Here is a 20,739-nt window from a genome sequence, read left to right on the forward strand (position 1 = left end):
ACAATTTCCCCCTCTTATCAATCACATTTTAAATCAGTTCATCCATTCATATTCGAGCCTGTACGGCGCACAAAGCGAGGCCGTTACTCACGGCGACAGTGAAGGAGTGACTGCCAATAATCCCAACAGTGAATACCCGTCAGAGACGACTTACGCCGGGCTCTCTGGGTTTCAGACATGAAGGATGAACTCCAGCCGCCCCTCTGACAGCGAGCCTCTGCGCTTTGTTGGTGGCGTGGTCCGAGTCAAACTGTTCATTTTACCTCTAATCGCGCCATTCATCAAAACGCCGCTCCGTCAGCGCGGCTATGCTAACGAGATGTGAGGCCAGGCCATCGTTCAAGCTGCAGGTAGATAAATCTCTTATCTCACATCATCCGCCACTTATTAAAAAGGTGCCAGAGGTCCCGACAGAGCAGCTGCGCTGTGGGACTTGTGGCGCCTTATTTCCACACACCTCCGGTCAGAGCGCCACACAACACAAACACCCGTCAATTTACCCGTTTTCGCATCCAATTCTGGGATGATTATGAGCTGCGTCCCTGCAGCTGATGGAGAGATTAATCTTGCTTTGATAGAAATATGTCAGCTTCTGCCGGGGCTCGTGATGGATGTGATTTATCTTTGCGGACAAATCTTCGCCTCCTCGCCCGCCCTCCTGACAGCTCTATCGTGGCGGAGAAACGTCCCAAAATGTCACCTGTTGTACGCGGAGTGACCTTCTAATTTTCTAATTCAATTTGGAGGACTCCCCCTACCCACCATATCATGAAGCAGTAATAACAATTACACACCGTGACTGCCTCCAAAACCTGCAATTCCCACACTTTAAATCAAAATCCAAGTAGTCTTTTATTAGGCTGCCTGGTTAAATCAATCTAAATCTAAGCATAATAACTCTCTAATCAGGTGCTGGGGAGAATAATAGGTTGTCACGCTCGAGGAAAAATAGGCAATCATGGAATGTTTTCTTTAATTAGGCCGACTAAAGTAGAAGGGCACGGCGGGAGCGCGGGACACATTCATCATAGCCAAGGTGGGAAATTACTTCAATTACTCAGGAAGGGGAGAGCGAACCGAATTACAGAAGTCAGAGAAGCAGAAGAAGAAGAAGAGGGGCGACCGTGATCCGCCAGGAAGTCCGCATGACACCAGAGAGCGGCAAGGGCGGAGGAGGCGAGGAGGAGCGAGGGAAAAGGTGGAGAGGCGGCGAGATAAGCGGCGTCCTACTGTAACTGGATCTATCGATCGGGGGTGTTGGCAGGTCGTGGATCCGGTTTGTTTGTGTGACTGAAGACCTGCCAGCTCTGGTACTAGCCAGATAAATACAGAGATTATGACTTTTGATACGCGGCAGGCTGAGCGCTCAAGTTTAGATTGGAAGTATTTTTTCATGAGAAGGTAAAGTGCCACTTGTCCTTTCAAAATAAAACAGAAAAAAAGTGGTTTTACTCACATGAACCTCCATCCTCAGGCCAGGACCTGGACTCCTTAAGCTGCCCGTCAACAGCCCAAATCCTACAAATAGAAAAAATATTTAATATATTACAGGTTTAACGGCTAAATTCGCTCTTTACTGTTTGAAACAGATGTCATAATAACTCAAACCAGTGAGGACAAAACACCTGGATCGCCCCCTAGTGGCTTGCTGCAGCGTACTGAGATATTTATGTATAACAGGTGGTGATGAAGATGAAGCTTTTTCTGGAAGTCAGCGGTAACAAACAAAGTTAATTTCAGTCCTAGAGGAGGAGCGACTCTGACACTAGGAGACGGAGGGGCCTCTGTGAGGTGGTAATCGGGCGGGAATCTGAGGCGATCAATACGATCGGTGGTCAATGGCAACAGGACAAAAACACCGGGAGACAATCTGCACGAGTGGTTTAAGGTTGAATTAATTTTAGAAGGAATCGTCCACTCCTCTGATTTCTCTTTTTTTTTTAACCCACCTCCCTCCTCTCTGCTCGACTGACCACACAGCTCCATCATCTTCATCATCATCATCATCACAGGGACGGCCCCATTTTTCTTATAAAGGCAATAAATCATTTCAGCTTTCATCTATTGTTATTGATGAATGGCCAATTATTTGTCATCTAATACGCTGAAAAACGACGACCCAGGCCGACAGATCAACTGATGTGACGCAGCACAGCAGTGATGGATTGTATCCTTAAACTGTTATTACATCTGTAATGTGGAGCTCAGCTCCGACGTCTCACTTCGACCGGGTTTCCCCACTTAGACAGAAAACTCCATCATTTACAGAGTAATAAAGAGATCAGGGGCAGGACAGGATGATATTAACTTTAAACAGGCGACATGTGGGGGTGTAACTAACGACAACAACAACATGCCTGCACCAGCGTCTGGAGGATTTACCTGTGTAGGGTCTGCAACACATCAGCCACAGCATCCAGCTGCAAAAGAAGACGGCAGACGGATCAGGCTCGGGCCGCGGGCGGCACCATCAGACCACCGATACATAGAAGGTTTATGTATATTTATAGGCTTTCAACTGAAGTGATGCTACTTGTTATCATGTATGAGATCATGGGAGTGACATCACACATGTTTCCAGGGTGACACACATGGACAGACTGTCTCCACAGAGTCCAGCAGGACATGCTGCCGACACAGCTTATTTCCAGAAGTCTTCCAACACTACTCCTGTGAGCGGTGAAGATAGAAGATAGAAGATACCACAAAGCGCTTTTCCTCAAAAAAAATACTATTTTATGTCACAATAGTGGAAGAAGTCGACTCAAACAGGTTACGTCATCACTTTTTCCCCTCCACGTGGTATATAAGTGCACTTTTTAAAGTTATTTTTTTTACTTTTGTACTTATACAAAACATACTAAACGTAATTAATATAAATAATAATAATAAATATATGCTAAATTAGCTACAACACCATAATGCGGCTGTAAACAAACAAAAGTGCGTCATAATTACGCAACTCCAAACTTTACATTTAAATTATTTTATGACTTCTTTCCTCCCGAGTAATGCTCCCAATGCACATATTTAATCATATCAGTGATCATATCACTGTGAGCGTCGCTGTAAGCAACATATTCAGTTTTTACGTGATGTGGAATGTAAACATTTAGCTAACAGTTAGCTTAACATTAGCATGAGTAGGAACACAACACACAACTTCTAACGCTGAGGATTATAAACAAACAGCTCACCGAACTATCTGCTCGCGTCTGTCCTCGTCGACTTCAAAGGATCGATAATAATAATCATATCAATAATATTAATCATATTTGTTTAATGACGTTTAATCTTTCGCTGTCAGTCCTCTGGTTTGATTGTTTGGCACACCTGCTGCAATCAGTGCGCGGATGGATATGGGAACATTGATGAGGCGCTGTTTTTAAAAAGTTTTAATGGTTTTGTTTTAATTAAGTGATTAATAATAAAATATATTATAATTATGCTCATGCTTTATTATTAAAAAGTGGGCACAGTAAAAAGTAAATGCACATCGATAGTGATTTAGTCCACATTTAGCTAGTAAGAGAGGAACTACTTTTTCCCCTGGCTGGCAGGTGAGGCCCGTTAGACTCTTGTTTTTCATTTCCTGGTTGTATAGTTGTTGTTGTAAAGTTGTTTAAAGCATGTAATGTGCAAATATCTGATTTAAAGATAATATTTTAGTTAAAAATAACTAAAATTAAAAATTAAAAAATAGTTTTAATTGCCAATGGGATTTATAGAGATGTGCTGTAATAATCAGTTTGGCCACAAGATGTCAGTATTTCCTCATTTTTCTTATTTAAGGTTAAAAAAGGAACATTATGTAAAATATTTAAGAAATAATAGGATGTTATGTTACCAGAAATTTTATTTATTATTTATAATATTTAATTATTATTTATTCTACTATCTATAAAATGGTTTTATAAGGATTATTATTTTTTTATTATTTATTATATTATTATTATAAGGATACCTGACTGCCCTGCATCTTTCAATTTCAATTTATGTAACTTAAATAATACGCATTTGCTTCACAATATTAGCCATTAATTTATATTTTTAGAATTAGTTTTTCTCCATATTGTTTAAAGCGTGTTTTCATGTTTGTCCACTAGAGGGCGGTGTACATCAAGTTATACTTATTATTATTTTTTTATTTTATTTTTTTTTAGATACTTTAATAATCCCAGAGGGAAAAGCCAGTGTCATACAATGACCAGCAAGGCGCACCACACCAGTGAGTACACTGGAGGCAGTGCGGGTAAAGTGTCTTGCCCAAGGACACACAACAATGACTTAGGGAGGAGTTGGGATCCAACCACCAACCTCTGAACATCATAAAAAAACGCAACACAAAGCAGCTTATTCAAGTAAGAGTGACCATGTTTTTAATATCTTAAACATCTGTGCAACATTATTCCAAATGTTACATCACTGCATGACCTGTAATGTTTCACAATATTTACAAAAAAAATGCTGCTTACATCAAACCATTTAAAAAAAAGTCCAAACAATCTGAAAATAATGGACTCTGACAAACTATCCCTATCCCACATTAATGCAAAAAAAAAAAGAAAAACAAGAGCAATCAAGTGCACATCATACTTCACACAAGTCTATTTTTTGTAAAGTATATATTAGTGAGAAAATATATACTTAATTACAAGTTGAAGAAATAAAATACTGACAACCAAAAGGTGGCAGAAGGAAACAAGATCCGAAGAAAACCACACTCACACCGCGCACACACAGTCACAGGTGGAGGGAGAGAGGGGAAAGAAACGGAGCGCACGGACCACCTCCACGACGAATAACATGATAAAACACATGGGTTCCCAACACGAGACCGGGTTCCTGCATGTCATTGCACAAAAAAACCAGGAGGAGGAGGAGAGGCAGAATGAACTTTACCCAGAGAGCTCAGGTGTTCTCCACACTGTGAACGTCACATTTTATTCACCGGCTGGCTGGACGAATCCCTCGCCACGGTTTACAGTAAAAACTCAGCTGCTGAGGAGTGCACGCTGAAAGACACGTGTGTGTGTGTGTGTGTGTGTGTGTTCAGCGTGCACACACAAAACAAAACAACAGGTAGTGAGAGATCTCATCAGAACACACAGAACAACCTGAACACATGAACACTGATGATGTCATAGTAGTGTTGAGAGGAAGGGGCATTTTTTTTTTGGTTTAAAGGTCAAAACATGTGTAACAGCCGAGTTTTTTTGTGTCAAAAACACGTTCAAGTAAAAGAATCGTTCAGGGGATTGTGTTGTTTTTCATGTAAAAGTGACGGAGGGATCAATGTCGATCGATTGGTATATTGCACTTCGGCTGCTGCTGCTTGATCGATGGATCGATGTGATCGGGCGATGCTGCTTCTGCTTCGACAGTTCGTAGTGTACGTTAAAAACTGCATTTACTGTGTCAGGTTGCCTTGCAGTGTTATCTGTAACGTCACGTCTTAAATAAAAGAAGGAACATGACCTTTGTAATGGACTCTAAAAATAAAAAAAACATACATATACACATATAAGGCTTGAGTTCTCAACTCTTGGTAGTATTATTGCCATCTAGCATATTTGTAAAGCTTAAAATAAATATGGAGTACTGTACATAAATAATTTACATCAATAAGAAGAAAAAAAAAACACACAAGGCCCCTAAAAACACAAGAAATGCTTCCACGGCTTTCGTTTAGTGTTTGTAATGTGAGAGTAACACAAGTCGCACAAACAAGCAGGAGAACATGATCGCAGCCCGAGTCTGAGGAAGAATCCACCCGAAACATGATGAATTATCGTATTTACAGCTACTGTCCGGCTCATTTTGGAAACACTGATTTGTACTGACGGAGAATCACATCGCTTGGGGGGTGGGGTGGGTCACGGGAGACGGCGGTTGCAGCCAAGATGGCGTCTAAACACGAGTGAGCAGCGCTCGTAGCGATAGTAAAATGCAGAATCAAGTATGTTGTTGTTGTTTTTGTGCAATGCATTCTGGTACATGTAGGCATAATGACAGCAATGTGAGCGGAGGAGGAGTGTATTGCTTCTACGCCGCATCATCGGAGGCGTATTTTCCCTTTAGTTGGTGGAGTAATCTGATTACTGCTGCATGGAGAGGTGGGCCTGCTGAGCACTGAACACTTGGTAAAGTTCATTCTGTGTGTGTGTGTGTGTGGAGTGGCGACTGTAACGGAGAACTCAAGACACTCGCGCCTGTTTTCACTGCTGTTCCCTCACAAAAAATAAACGAAAACAAAGAAACGGTAAAACAGCACGTCTTACGCTTCATCATATAAAAAGCTTTAGGCTGTATTCTTATTCATCCTATGCGCTTCTGAATAGAAACCATTGGTACACTTCCTCTGCTTTGTTTTGTACAATAAAAGATAAAATGTGCATTAGGTACGCTTGTACATGACATTGTACAATATTTACATACAATTCTTAATAGCATGAAATTTCAGGATTATCTATATACATATTGAAAATGTATCAGAAATATTTGGACTGTCTATTCTTCTTAAATATGTAAGGTAATGCTTGTAGCTTTTTTTGTTTATTTTACTATCTTATACTAGAAAAAAATAGTTAATTCAGTGAGCTGTAGACAAATTGCAACCGCTGCTGTTGTTTTTCTGGGTTTTTCTTTCCTCTTTTTCAGTTTTTTTCTTCTACAGTTGAAACTGTATCGGGTGATTGGAATTTCCAGCACCTTTTGTCCTGTGTGGTCAGTCGTCAGGTCGGGTCGATGTACCACTGAAAGTCCACGTGTAGCACCTGTGAGAGAGCTCAGATCGCACCGAGGCTGAACGGACGAAGTCTCCGAAAGGCTGTGAGGACGTTCTCGGGCCGACACATTCACTGTTATCTGGATATCTTCCTCCTTTTGGGCTTCACCTGGCGATCCCTGGACGGGATCTGACGGCACAGGGATGGAGGTGAACATCATGGAAATACAAAATAATAACAATGAGACAGGTGTGAGTACTCACTGTGCCCGACATCTTATCCAGCTCGCTCATGGCCTCGTGGATAGCAGCTTCCAAGTGATTATTCAGTTTCCCCGGTCTGTGGGGCAACATGAACATGATTAAAGGGTTTTTTTCTGATGTGGAAGCAGCTTATCAGCACTTCGATGGGCTGCGTGACTTACTTCAGGCCTCTTTTGGCGGCTCGGTCGAGCACCTCCAAGTCGTGAGTTAGTGTTTTTAGCTTTTCCGGCTCCACCTGCAGAGAGACCAGAAGACCTTTCAGAGAATTCCGCTCCAAACAGCAGAAACTGAGGCTGACTTCTGGACTGCTGTTTGTTAAATAATTCAGCACTATTACTATGGCAACAAGAAGCTCGTGATGATGTTATGAGGTCATTTGACCGTCGCCTCACCTTGGCCTGCTCCCGTAGCTGCATAGCAGCGTTGTGCACTTGTTCGTCCCCGGCTAGCTTCGCCGGCCAGGGAGGGAAGCCCTTTAACTGGCCCCAGACCAGCTCCCCCATGTTGAAGGTCCTGGATCGGTAGTGAAGCAGCTCTGACGAGGGGGAGTCCGGCTGCCGCAGGTCCTCCTCGCTGCTCAGGCTCTTTGTGTCCGAGGGGCTGGGCGCCATGCCGTTGAAGTGGCCGTTGTAGTGACTGTAGTCTTTGGCTGTGGCCAGCGGCCCCTCCAGGCTCGTGGAGGAGCTGGGCGACTGGTCATCCCCCGTCAGCTCCTGACGCGGTGGGCCCAGGACTTCTCCGTATGCCCGACTGTTGAAGTGAGGGGTTGCGCCGTTCATGTGGGCGCAGCGCTCCACCGTCTGCTCCAGGCGCTCCTTGTAGTTGGCGGGCGTCCGGCTGCAGTTGTTGAACCGATAGCCTTCGTCGAGAAAGGCTTTGTCGTGGGCCATCACAACGCCGTGGTCGCCGGATGCCTCGGCCGGGCAGGGTGGGGCCGGGGCCAGGCTGACGGGTCTCTCCATGCAGGGACTACTCCTTACCTGGGTTGAGCACTCCAGAAACTCCTCGCCGCCCCAGGCGCTGTTGTTGCTGTGAGCGTCGAAGCCTCCGCCGTGCTGCGTCTCCCCGTCCCACTGCCCCCTGGGAGTCCCACGACCAGGAGAGCGGAAGTTGTCGCTGGCCTCTGGCCCATCCGGAGTGCTCTTCCCTGGATCCATGTTCTTCTGTCCCCGTCCCAGCCTCACCTGCCTCGCTCTGGCTTGCTGGGGTAACGGCTCCCCCTCCTGGTGCCCGTGCAGAACTGCACTGACTGCTTGGGGGAGGTTGACGGGTTCCCCTATGGAGGCAGTGAAGGCACTCATGGCACTGAGGGCAGGCACCGGACTGGCCTGCGTGGTCCCGCTCACTGTAGTGGTGATGGTGACGTGCACGCCCTTACTGGCAGCGTCTACCACGGCTCTGTAGATGGCATCCACTGACTCCGGGCCTCCACCGGGGCCCCTGTCAGAGCCCGGTCCACCCGCTGGAAGGCCCTCAACCTGGGACTGCTGCTCCTCCCCAAACTGTGGGTGTGGTAACATCCCCTGCTGCAGACACAACGTGACACCATTAGAAAACAATCTTTTGTTTTGGAATAGAGAAGAAAACATGTCCCATCACTGCACCTGGTAGTTCTGGTAGAGGCAGGCCATGGAGCCAGGGTTGTTGTTGCTGCTGTCTGTGTAGGGCGAGTTGTCAGAGAAGTGCTGCTGCCCCTGGTAGGCCGGGTGCGAGACCACCCCTTGCTGCATGGCCTGGTGGACCTGCTGCTGGTACATCTGACCTCCGCCTGTGTTGACGTGCGGCTGCAGGGCGGCCATACCGCAGCCGAGCGACGAAGGGTTTCCTAAAACACACACACACACACAAAAAAAGCAGAGAGAGAGAGAGAGAGTTTTATTTTAAATGATTCATTTCTACCAGCAAATAAAGAGCTGTTGAGGAAGTGTTTCTCACAAACGAGCCTTTCACAGTAAAATAAAAAAAAAAGTTGCACATTAACAATCTGTTGCACCCAACGCTAACAGATGGACACGCTGCCAGATGCCCAGTACAGCCAGACTTGTTAGCGAAGCATCCAAGGACAGAACATGAACAAAATGCATCAAGGCCACAGATGTATCAATGAATGAAGAGAAAGCCCGGCAGCAATGTTATGCAGACAAAGCCGCAGCAAATACAAAATCTCAGAGGCCTAATGTGTGAGAGTGTGTGTGTGTGTGTGTGTGTGTGTGTGTGTGTGTGTGTGTGTGAGAGTGTGTGTGTGTGTGTGTGTGTACGAGCAGCGACTGGAGCAGCTGGTGCGATGCTACGTAGCTGAAGGGCAGCTGTGTGTTCTCTCTCTCTCTCTCTCTCTCTCTCTCTCTCTCTCTCTCTCTCTCTCTCTCTCTCTCTCTCTCTCTCTCTCTCTCTCTCTCTCTCTCTCTCTCTCTCTCTCTCTCTCTCTCTCTCTCTCTCTCTCTCTCTCTCTCTCTCTCTCTCTCTCTCTCTCTCTCTCCCCCCCCTATTCCTCCCCATGTCCTATGCTACTGCTATGATATAGTGACGGCTGTTGCCGGGGGAGGTTGCCATGGGAACCGAGTGATGATTGGTGGTGCTGTCCGCTGCCAGGAAGCTCGTTGGGGTGGGGGGAGAGTCGGGTGGTTGGAGTTGGAGGAGGAGGAGGAGGAGGAGGAGGAGGAGGAGGATTGGGGGGGTTACGAGGGTCGGGTGGTGTGATTTTCGCCTGCTGGGGGATGGGGGTGGCGGTCAGCTGGGTGGCAGGGGGTCCACGGGGGTTTTCAATGAACTTTGGATTATTTGTTGATGGCGAGAGTGGACGAGGGGGGGGGGGGGTAGAAACAGATGGCTAGAGGCTAAAGCTAAGATGCTACTGACTGGGCCACTTTCAAGTGCTCTTAAGATCCACCCGAAGTATGGGAAAATCCAGCTTCTTAATACTGTGTGAACTAAAAGTAGAGCTGCAGAGCGAGGTGTTGTCACAAATTTATCCAGAGGACGACACAGACGTTGATTTTAGCCAATCAGCAGCCCAGCACGTACCAATACAAGCAGCCAGAGCACACAAAACTGTGAGGTCGGCTTGCTCTGCTTGCATGAGTTAAAATACAAATACTAAAACAATCAAGTTACTATGACAACATCATTCTGACGTAACAAGGAACAGGAGGAGGCAACAGGTCGCCTCTCCTCTTCCTCAGTAATTATCTCCATATGGCGTTGAGTCAGACCCGACTGTGTTGGTTCAATAATGATAATAATAAAAACACAAACAGCTTTAAAATGTCCTTCTAAAACACAAAAACGAGCAACTGGGGTACATGAAAACCCAGCTGATGAAGAAGCGTAGGCGACCTGGAGTCACTGTCAGGATATCAACATGTCAGAACCAACTTTTCCCTCCACCTCCTCCTCCTCCTCCTCCATCCTTCCCCCCCATCTTGCTTTACCTCCCGGCTTACACAAGACCACCTGAATTTCAATGACGGGACTTTAGAAGAAATACACAACAACAGGGCACCTGGTGATAAGAACAGGTGGCCCGCAGCAGACACCGGTGATATCTCCATTATAAAGCATACGAGGACACACAGACGCACAATGAATACATAAACTCCTCCAACCGGGCCCAGAGCCGGCAGGCAAGGGAGGGGGGGCAAGATGTAGGTCTTTTCAGTGGTTTCAAAAACATACAGTCACACACAAAGTCATTCATATGCACACAAATAAACAGAAGCACACACACTGTATTACACAAGTAGTAACACACACACACACACACACACACACACACACAGGCCTAAACCCTCATCAAAGGCTTCACTCTGGTCTCTATTCAAGGTCTATCGTTACTATAGCGACCGGCTTGCCTGGGAGAAGCTCTTTAGAGCGCCCTATCTGGGCTGCTTCCCTTAAAGCGTGATGCAGATCCCATTTCCATCTTCTTACACCATTGACTGATGCTAGCACACAAATAAAACAAAGAAGAAACACTGGCTGACTGACAATTAGCCCCGGTGTCCAAAGGATGAGGGGGGCCTGGCTCATTAGCTCAGAGATACCGGAGGAACCTGACGGTCCAGGCTCGGGGCCTATCACCTAAATCCTTTGGTTTTAGTTTACTCATAACCATAGAAAGCACATATTCATCAAGCCGCCAGCTTATCGCACCGAGAGGAGGGTCGGGGGGGGGGCATCCACACATCCTCCAGGCACGGTGGTGGGCACTGGCTTACACTGTCAGAATGATTTGGATATTAAATTAGCATTTAAGTCTGGATCTTTAATGCTGCTAATGTCTTATTTGTCAGACCACCTTTTCATCTGTGAGATTATTGTCGAACAACAGTATAATCGAGAGTAATTATGGCTAATCACTGCCACGATCGGTGTCAGAAATATGTCCCATCTACAAAATACCGACGATCACTGAATCACCCAATTAACTCCATTTAACGCACATGGGATTTTTGAGGGTAAACAGATGAAAAAAACACAAACATAATTACACACAGGGCTGAAAATGAAACCGAGTGAGAGTACCTGTATCAGGGATGGTCTGCGTGCAGCCGCCGTCACCGCCTCCATGTGGCATCACCATGTTAGTCCGCCCCATGCTGTGCAGCTGTGAGGGGTGAGGGCCGGGATGGGACAGAGGTGGGGGGTTTGTGTTGGGGCGTCCCAGTGGCATCCCGTCAGGTAACACTGGCCCGCCGCCGGGCCCCATAGGCCCGCAGTTACTCATGGAGGAGGCCTGCATCTGAGCCATCATGTCCGGGAACTGGCCTGGACGAGGGCCCAGGTGGCCCCCAGAGGTGTCCATGTTCTGGCAGTGCTGCAAGGTTTCTCCGGGGCCCCGCAGCCTCTGCTGGACGAGGAGGTTCTGCTGAGGGCCCCCAGGAACCATGCCCGTGCTGTCGTTGTAGTGCAGCGGTGCAGCTCCTTGAGCACCAGGCCCCGGGCCGGGGCTAAGCCCTGGACGATGGCTGTTCCCGGCCAGGTTGTGGGAACTCTGGCTGCTCATGGACTGGAGGAGCTGAGCCATGGAGGTGTTTGGGTGGAGGTTTCCGAGTCGGCCTACTTTTCGTAGATGCTCGGTGGCACTGGGCCCCGGCATGTGGGGCCCTCCCATGCCCTGTTTGTTGAGCATGCTGTAGACCATGTTGTTGCTGTTGTCGTGGTTTACAGCAGCGCTTCCGGACGACTGCTTCCGCTTGCGCATGGGGTCCCTCTGCTGGGCCATCAGCTTGTCTCTGAGAGCCGCCCGGCCGCTCTGGCCCTCAGAAGTGTTGAGCAGCATGGTGGAGTTTGGCGGGAGCATGGGGTTTAAAGTGCTGTGTCCCTCCATGCCTCGAGGGCCGCCCATAGAGCCAGGGTGCCCGCCACTCCCTCCGCTACCCCCGCCCCCTGCCCCCATGCCTGACATACCAACACCACCACCGGCCATGCCAGCAGCGGTGTTGCCAACAGCGCTGAGTTTGTTTTGATTTGCTAGCTGTGCTTTGGCTGCGGCTGACAGGAGACTGCTGGCTGGGAAGGAGGCGGCGTTCTGTTGGTTGAGGATCTGGTTGAGGGGCATTCCCAGGAGTCCTGGGTGCGTCCCCTTCTGGGAAGCGCTGGGGGGTGCCAGAGAAGATGACGACGATGAAGAAGAGGTGGGCGAGTACATGGGGTTGCTGTGCTGCTGGGTCCCAATAGAGTTTCCCATTCCAGGCAGCAGCTGGGAGTCTTTGTACTGGTGGAGTGGGTCAGTTTTGTTGGTGGAAGGGCTGGAGGGCATGGCGGGCCTGGGCGACCCCATGGCCGATCTCGGAGAGCGAGGAGGAACCTTCATGGTGCCGCACGGTGCCTGGTGCCCCGAGGGCATTGCAAAGTTCCCGTGGTCAGAGGACGTGGAGGATGAGCGTGAGCGATGAGGGGAGGCCTCCATCCTCCCATGAACAGGTCCAGCCATGTGGACAGGGGAAGTGACAGGGGAGGGGGACATGGAGGAAACCGGACCACCCTGTTGAGTCCTTTGAATGTGGCCACCATGCCCCACGGGCCCAGGCTTCACTGTGGGTAAAGGTAAGTTGCTTGGCAAGGGAACGATGGCGGGAGGGGGTATGTTTACATTCATCATTGGTACCTGAGAGTGGATGTTAGGCTGGAAGTTGGAGGGGTTTGGGGCATTGCTGGGGGGCTGGCTGACTGGTTTGCTGGGGATGGGGTCTAGGATACCTAAGGGGTCCTTTTCAGACGTTAACTGCCTTTTCTGAAGGGCACAGGATGGCGGGGGCGGTACAGGGTGCACAGGGGGCTGTGTTTTATGGTGAAATGCTGCACGGGGAATATCCATACCAGGGGGAAAGTTCCCCCGTGGCATGTTCATGTTCATGACAGGGCTTTTGGCAGTGGCCGTCGGGGAGAGGGGTGTGCTAGTCCTCCCTGTCATGGCGCAGGATGGCTGGCCCGCTGGGGAGCCGTGGAGCATCACACTGGATGGGGAAAGAGGCGTCCTCGTGTTCCCGTGGATGGAGGCTGAGCCGGGACTGCCGACTCCTGGAAAACCACAAGGATTGGTCCGTGGAAAGCCCTCGGGGCTACCAATAGTGTCTGCGCTGGGAGACTGTGCCCCGTCTCCATACAGCTTAACACTGGAAGGAGGTGGGCTCAGCATGCCTCCGTACCCCGCCCGATAAGGCGATTTGGGTCCTGGCTCCCCACTGCCTAGCCTCTGGGGCCTGGGATACCCAGAGTAGAGCTCCGCCTGCTGGGCTCCGCCCATCTCCTGGGGTGGATACAGCCTCTGCTGCTGCTGTCCTGCCGCCATCATCATCTTGAAAGGATTTTTGCAGTCGGGGCCGACAGCATTGGGCAGGCTGTCGTGGGGTTTAGTCCTTATTGCTTGTTGAGTCGTGGAATGCACAGAAACCACAGACGACGTACCTGAAGGACAGAACACAGAACCTTTGAGTTCAACCAACACCCACAGGAGAACCACTCGTGTTTTATCCGGCTGTATTGTGATGATGTCGTACCTCCTCCTGGACTGGTCAGCGTCAGAGGGGGGTGTGTCTCCATGCTCTTGTGCAGCGTGGCCACGGCCAGAAGCTTCCTCTTGTGAATGCAGAGTTTGGTGACGTCTTCATCTGCCTTCACGTCCTCCGCTGTCCTCTGCTTGACAGCTGCCCCTGGGTCGAAGTTGAACACCTGAGGAGGAAAGGACCACGTCACTAGGACATTTTATACACATTTTTCTTCACCCTCCACTCCTCAAAGACATGTTTATTCCTCGCTTTCATCCTTCTATGCTCCGGTCATGAACGTCAAATATGTAACGTGTCCTATCTTGAGGCCAAGACATGCTGAGAGTTGATTGTCTGCTTTGAATTAAAGCATCCTGCAGCCTGAAGAGGCGTTTCTCTAACACTCGTCAGTGGACGTCCATCAGCTTTCATAAGCATAAACAAAACTCTCCACCTGCAAGTTCAGGTGCATTTTTTTCTTTTTGGATGACAGCATTTTAATTTCCTTCCCAGAACTTTAATTAAAAGTGTTCACAGGAATCTGAACAATGGAACTGGAAAGAAAAACAAAAGCAAAAAGAAATCACCTTGTGGAGGATGAGCGGGCACTCCAGGCCACATTTGCAGGTTCCATCTGTCAGCAGGTAGGTCTTCACCTGCTCCAAGCTGGACAGCACCGAGCCACTGGGACTGCACACAGAAAAACAGCAGCAGCAACGTGAGGCCACAATACACAGCGCATCACAACGCTCTGGAAATTAGAGGCTGCACTGTGCTACGTGATTTTTTTGAAGAAACAAAAAATAAATACACAACAACCCCTTCAGGTAAATCTTCAACTAGTCCATGTTGTTAGAAAGTGCTTTTCAGTGTTTATGTGTCTGTGGATGCTCTGAACCTGAACCTGAAGTCAACCACTGGAGCTCAAAATATATATATATATCCAACATTTTAGGGCTTTTAGGGCTTTAATCCGTATTCAAACAACTCTAAACACACGTCACGTGAGGCATTTATGACTAAAAGTAAAGATTAAAATTGATGCACACTAAAGAAGATGGTGCCTCATGTTGAAGAACACTTCTCTTGCCACCATTAAAAGTGTGTAGCGTTAGTATTTATGCAGCATTTCGCTGACTGAAATGTCAATCGCAGTGGCGGCTGTGAAAATATCTGCACTTTAAATGTAAAAGAACATCGGCAAACACAAGTGTGCTGTGACAGTATCAGGCCACGGTCACAGAAGTAGACGAGATTCTTTCCAACACCCAAAATAAACCCGACACCAGCCAACTGCTTTACTTCATTGTGGCTGGTAAACACACGTGCCGGGAAGGACACCAACTTCCAGCCTACATGGCACAGTGACTGGTGAGGGGCTCCAGCTCTTTAGTCAAAGAAGAGGAGAAGAGGAAGAATCTGACAGAAACATTTAAAACTGAAGGCTGCACCTGTAGCGTAAGACACACTGCAGCTTCAGGCAGCGACCGTGACTCAACACAGCGAGACACATCATCACAAAGTCACCATGTTTCTCTTTGTCTCCTGCAGAGTCAATCAATTAAAGAAACCGTGAGGGGATAGTAAACAAACCTGCTGGAAGCTCTTTGACTTCAAATAGCTGGAAGACTGAACCTCACCTTTCTTTTCTTATTAAATTCACCCACCATAAGACAAAGTATGTACATGGACATGTTTACAGTCAAACCTCCAGGTAATCTGCTCAAATTGTCTTACCTTATGTACACGACCCCGCCGCCGCGCTCCCCCTTGCGCTGCCAGCCAATGGGGACCTGGACAGGGACGGCCTGCCTCTCATCTCCCGCCTCACAGTCCTTTCCGCCATTCATTGCTCCACTGGTTTTACGCTCGACACCTCAGAGGTATATATATCAGACATCAACCAGCGTCTTCGCAATGCACGTCATGTTCGTCTTCCAAAGCCGTGGTGGTGGGAGCAGCAGGAGGAGGGTCGGGGAGGTGGGGTAGGGGCTGCGAGATTGAGGTTCCGGGTAGGACTAATCGTGATGGGGCGGGTAGGGTGAGGCGAGCTCACGGGAGACCCTACCCTTTGAGCTGCTTCATGGCCACAGTGCTGAATGCCGCGTGGACGTCCATTACTGCGTCTTGTCACTCAGGGCCATCCGACTCGGGAAGAGATGGGGGGGTTGGGGGGGGGGGGGTCAGGCTGTACTTTCCGGGGGAAATTATTAATTTTTTACCATCTGCCTTTTGCATACACTCCTTCAGTGGGACATGTAGAGCGTGTTCAACATGTCGGTTCCCAGACGTGGGGCGATAGTGGTATTCCCATGGTTCCTGTGAGGGCAGAAGAGACAGAAATGGAACTGAATTAATGGTCAATCCATGATTTAATCACTTACGAAGAATTATTTCCATTTTACTACTAAATGAAATCATCATGGACTAATCCAATACCAATGTTTTGTATCGACGAAACGGCTGCACGTCAATCTGGAGCTATAATCCATCATTCAGTGAGACGTTCTAAATTTTAAACCGTTGCTCAACTATTGTTCGAATAATCTCTGAGAGCGTGCACCGAGGCAGGATGACGCCAGCTTTTTATGACGTTTGTGAGCGAGCGAGCACAACATACAGAGGCGTTTATGAAAGGGGCCTGGATGCGAGGCCGAAGCTGCCATCAAAAATAATCAAATTATGACCACAGGGGGAAAAAATGTATGTAAATCTTATGCAGCAATATCTGGCTGTCTGCCTTCACTCTCTTTGTGACAGTGACCATTAAATGTTCAAATCAAAGCTGGTAGAATGGAGTGTTTGGAGCGATGGAGCTCCATGCAAAGCCTCCTCTCAGCCACTGGTGCTGCTGACTCATATCTGCCCTGTGAGCTGCTGCGACCAAACCCAGCGACAGCACCACAGAGGAAGAGAGGTGAGCGTGGCATCAGGCAGCCGCTTATCCGTCGTCTCAGGAGAGAAACCACCGCATCATTAGAATCTAATTTAACTCCGTGTTTGGGAAAAAGAAGGGGAACACAGATTATTATTTGAATTGTTTTTCCTACAAATGTTGAGCGCGGCACAGACGTGGTCTCTTGCTGTGTCAAATGTTTCTATGTGGTATTTATTTGCTCCCACAGGAAGGGTGCAGAAAGAGACGCAGAGAGAGAGAAGGGAGCGATGCAAAGTCTTGGACCAGATTCAAACCGAAGACATTTTGATTAAAAATTACACCGGTGCCTCGGCCAAACGTTTTCATCTTAACCTCTGGCAAAGCACAGCGCTCTCTGAATCTGCCACCTTTGGTGAAAGCATGAATTTAAACCTCAACTCTTACCGTTACCACCATTTCCTGACGCCAAAACAACAACATCCAGATTAATTAGCAGACTAATGTGCGACCTTTTACTGAAGCCTTATTCTTGTTTTTATTGCAGCAGGAAGAAAGAGGTGGAAGGTGGAGAGCTACACCTGTATACTGTGGTGGTTAGCTTCAGACTTTAGCTGCACATCAGGACCTAACCTGGGATATATCAGCTCTGGCTTTGTCAAATCAAATTACAGACCTTTTATTTGCGGACACCACCACCTCCACCTTGATACGAGCAACAAATGTCAAGTAATATGTAAAGCAGAGTCCAAATATGAAATATATTTAGTTCATAATTTGAAATTAGCCAAGTGTGACGATACACGCAGGGAGCCCTGAATGGTTTATGTAAAGGCTATCACAGTGTTTGAGGGCAGGAATAACCAAAAGAAAATTAAAACATGAAACTCTACTGTAGACGGGAAATCCTACAAACAAACATATTATATTTCTGCAGCATTGTTGGGTAGACAATGGCTTCTTTAGCCAATAAACGTCAACGATCGCATCAGTGATGGTAAACTATTGAAAGTAAACAATATTTGTCAACATAAATGGACAGAAACGTCCTTAATAAAAGACAAGAGGAGCAAGGTGAAGCCTCAAAACGTCAACGCAGAGCCGCTGATGTCTGAGTCTGAAACATTTTGTACCACACAGCAGAATAAACCTAAAGGTGAAAGTGTAGGGGTCAACTAAAGTGTCTCCTCACATAATATCGAAGAGAACAAGCTGCACACGGGAAAATACATAATGTGGAAAATCTCCTTCAGTGCAAACTTCATAAAAGTAGAAAGCAGAGAAGCAGCAAAACACACAAAGTTAGCTTGCTGAGGATTTACAGCATGTGGTTTTAAAAGCCAAGAAAAAATGTTTTAGATAAGAAATCACATCAAAAAGAAAAAGTGGAAGCACGGCCAAAGATCCTGCAGTAACTGAATTTGTGTTCCATTAAGTATGGCAGCGTATGCAAATGAAAACGTCGTCCAATTCTTAAATAACTTGATCAGACAAAGCTTGTGTGCATTTCATCATATGGTAGCGAGGGCTGGTTGGGTCCTTGGTATTTTACGGCACCTGTCACAGGAGTTAGCCAACATTTGGACCGTGGCGAACCAGCCCTGTGCTAGTGAGGGAGACTTAAGTCTACACCGAGTGCCAAATGATTAAAGCCAATTAGAAGAGATAACAGCAGTGGGGTAGCTGATTTTGGACCTGCAGAGACACCCATACCAACCTGTGTTTTGACCCATCAGACATGCAAAAAGGAACAATTAAAGGTCTGGATTTTAAAGGTTGTGCTTCACATCATGTCAGACACAGAAAGAATTCGGACAAAAAACAAAGATGTACTGATGCAAGGCCTGTTTGTAATCCTAAATGTGTCTTTTCAGCATGAAATCCTTTTAATACGAGGTGAATACGGTCTGTGTACAGGTAGCAATGCAAGCCACACATCATGTAATGTTTGCTCGGTGTGATAAACAGCAATAGGACGCCACAAAGGTTAGGTGCTCTCACAGAACAGGCTAGATTAAAGCCATCAATTCTCTGCATAGCATCTAAATCTTGCTGTGGCCCCATGGATCTGGCTGAGGTGAGCTTCAGGGAGTACATTAAGCATATTGTACTGCAGCAGCCTTCAAAGTTGACAGCTGCACAAGTTGGATGACAAGACCAAAACCGGAGAGTGAGCATCACCAAAACAACCACCCGTGCCCCCTCTGAACGTTAGATAATAGCCAATTAGCCTGAGCAGCCAGGCTACCCCATCCACTGTGCCTAATGCTGCTTTATTAACGTTCTAGCGACAATCGTGTGGCGTTAAAGGTTGTTTGGTTCACGGTGGGACGAGACGCGCAGCCCCAGCTCCACGGTGTGCGGGCCTCCGCGCTGGAAAGGACCGTGTCAACAAGCGGAACCAGTCCTGCCTGACTGTGCTTTTTGATGCATTGGACACAGCATCTGAACTAGCTGGGGGGTTAGCATGCCAAGCGTCAGCTGTCTGGCTACCGTTAGTTAGCTAGCCAGCTAGCTTGTTGTAACGAAAATGAATTAGAAGGCGAGCCCGGCTACGCTAATCACGTTTTAGCATTTAATTAGCGAACCACAACCCGGGGTCGTGCACGCCGAGGACCCGCAGCCCAGATTCCGACTCCAAATTGTCGAAGTAAAAAGCAGCTAGGCCCGCGTTAGGGTTTCGAGCCAGGGCAGCAGGCAAGGCCAGGGCCAGGCCGAGTTAGCATGGGCTAGCCTAGCATGCTAGCTAACAGCCGTGCAAACCCGTTGCGTTTGCAGGGGGGGGGGTGGTGGTGGTAGAGCGGAGAAGAAGAAGAAGAAGAAGAAGAGGAGAGAGAGAGAGACGCTTTTCAGGCACTAACGTTCCTGTCTGCGTCAAATCAAACCGTAAACTGTCCGCTCTTACCCGGGCATCCCAGCGAGTGCGTACCGGTGCTCAAACCGTGACACGGACGAGCAACGGTGCGTTTATTGGCTTAGGAAAAATAAGAAATAGAAGCCTACCCATTAGTTCTCTCTGCCTCTGCTGGTTCTCCTACACTGGGATATTGGAAATGATGGAGAGCCGCACTGCGCATGCGCGGCAGGAGCAGCCAGCAGATGGGAGAGGTGATGCACGTTTCCTCCCAGAGCTCACATAACAGGAGGAGCTGTGCAGGGCACAAAGTTGGGAATTAAACTGTTAACATGACCGAGGAGAAGGTGGAGGTGACTCAGAGAGGGATGGAGCCTGCACTGTTAGTCCTATAATGAAATCTGAGGGGCCCCTGTGGAAACTTAGGTCATCCACTGTACTTTATAAAATGAAGAACAGCTCCTAAAACACTGAGCGGCCTTCAGTCCTCCTGTGATAGCAGAGCTGATGTCACTTTTGATGAATGAGACAAGTACCTAGGAGTGATGTCTGCAGGTGACAGATGGTAAAATGGTGCAGATATCATGCTGACAGCTGAACACTGTGTCTCTGGCAGCATTTAAATTAAGAAAAGTGTCATCTTACAGTGATAATTGGTAAGAAAAGTAATAAATCAAGAGCTACACAGAGGGTACGGGGTAAAATAAACGGCTACATTGTTCTGCACTTTGTCTGAATCTCAAATCAAAGAATAAATCTTTGCTGCAGTGTTTGAAAAATCTCAGAAGGGAGTTTGTTTCGGTGTGTTTTGATCTGTGTGTGTTTCTTCTGCTGAAAAGAAAGTGCAGCCAAAGATCAAAACAAAGTGACATGTGGGCAGTCCAGCCGAGGTTTTCCTTTTCATCCGTAACATCTTTTCAACCATTAAGATCAGTAACAAATAAATATGTATGTGTGTGTGTGCTCAGGGCTAACAATGTATAATATAACCAAACTTTTTTCAAATATCTGTTAATAATAAATGTGTTTTGAT

At 47.6% G+C, this 20,739-nt stretch overlaps 1 protein-coding gene across 2 annotated transcripts; it reads right to left on the reverse strand.

Moving 5' to 3' along the window:
* Nucleotides 1–4,473: 4,473 nt before the first annotated feature.
* mbd5 (methyl-CpG binding domain protein 5) lies at nt 4,474–19,993 on the reverse strand. 2 transcript variants are annotated; one of them, XM_028399421.1, is made up of 10 exons: nt 19,856–19,993; nt 15,715–16,296; nt 14,565–14,667; nt 13,990–14,161; nt 11,513–13,897; nt 8,596–8,816; nt 7,384–8,517; nt 7,153–7,226; nt 6,992–7,067; nt 4,474–6,917 (listed from the first exon to the last, which is right to left on the reverse strand). In XM_028399421.1, exons 2-10 carry the CDS (start codon nt 15,825–15,827, stop codon nt 6,864–6,866), a joined length of 4,332 nt encoding a protein of 1,443 aa, XP_028255222.1. In that variant the 5' UTR covers nt 15,828–16,296; nt 19,856–19,993; the 3' UTR covers nt 4,474–6,863. The 2 variants fall into 2 exon arrangements, with proteins under 2 accessions (XP_028255222.1, XP_028255223.1); XM_028399422.1 differs by having other exon boundaries at nt 19,758–19,888.
* Nucleotides 19,994–20,739: the final 746 nt, after the last annotated feature.

The sequence above is a fragment of the Parambassis ranga genome, chromosome 2 (assembly GCF_900634625.1).
Source record: "Parambassis ranga chromosome 2, fParRan2.1, whole genome shotgun sequence".
Lineage (NCBI taxonomy): Eukaryota > Metazoa > Chordata > Actinopteri > Ambassidae > Parambassis > Parambassis ranga.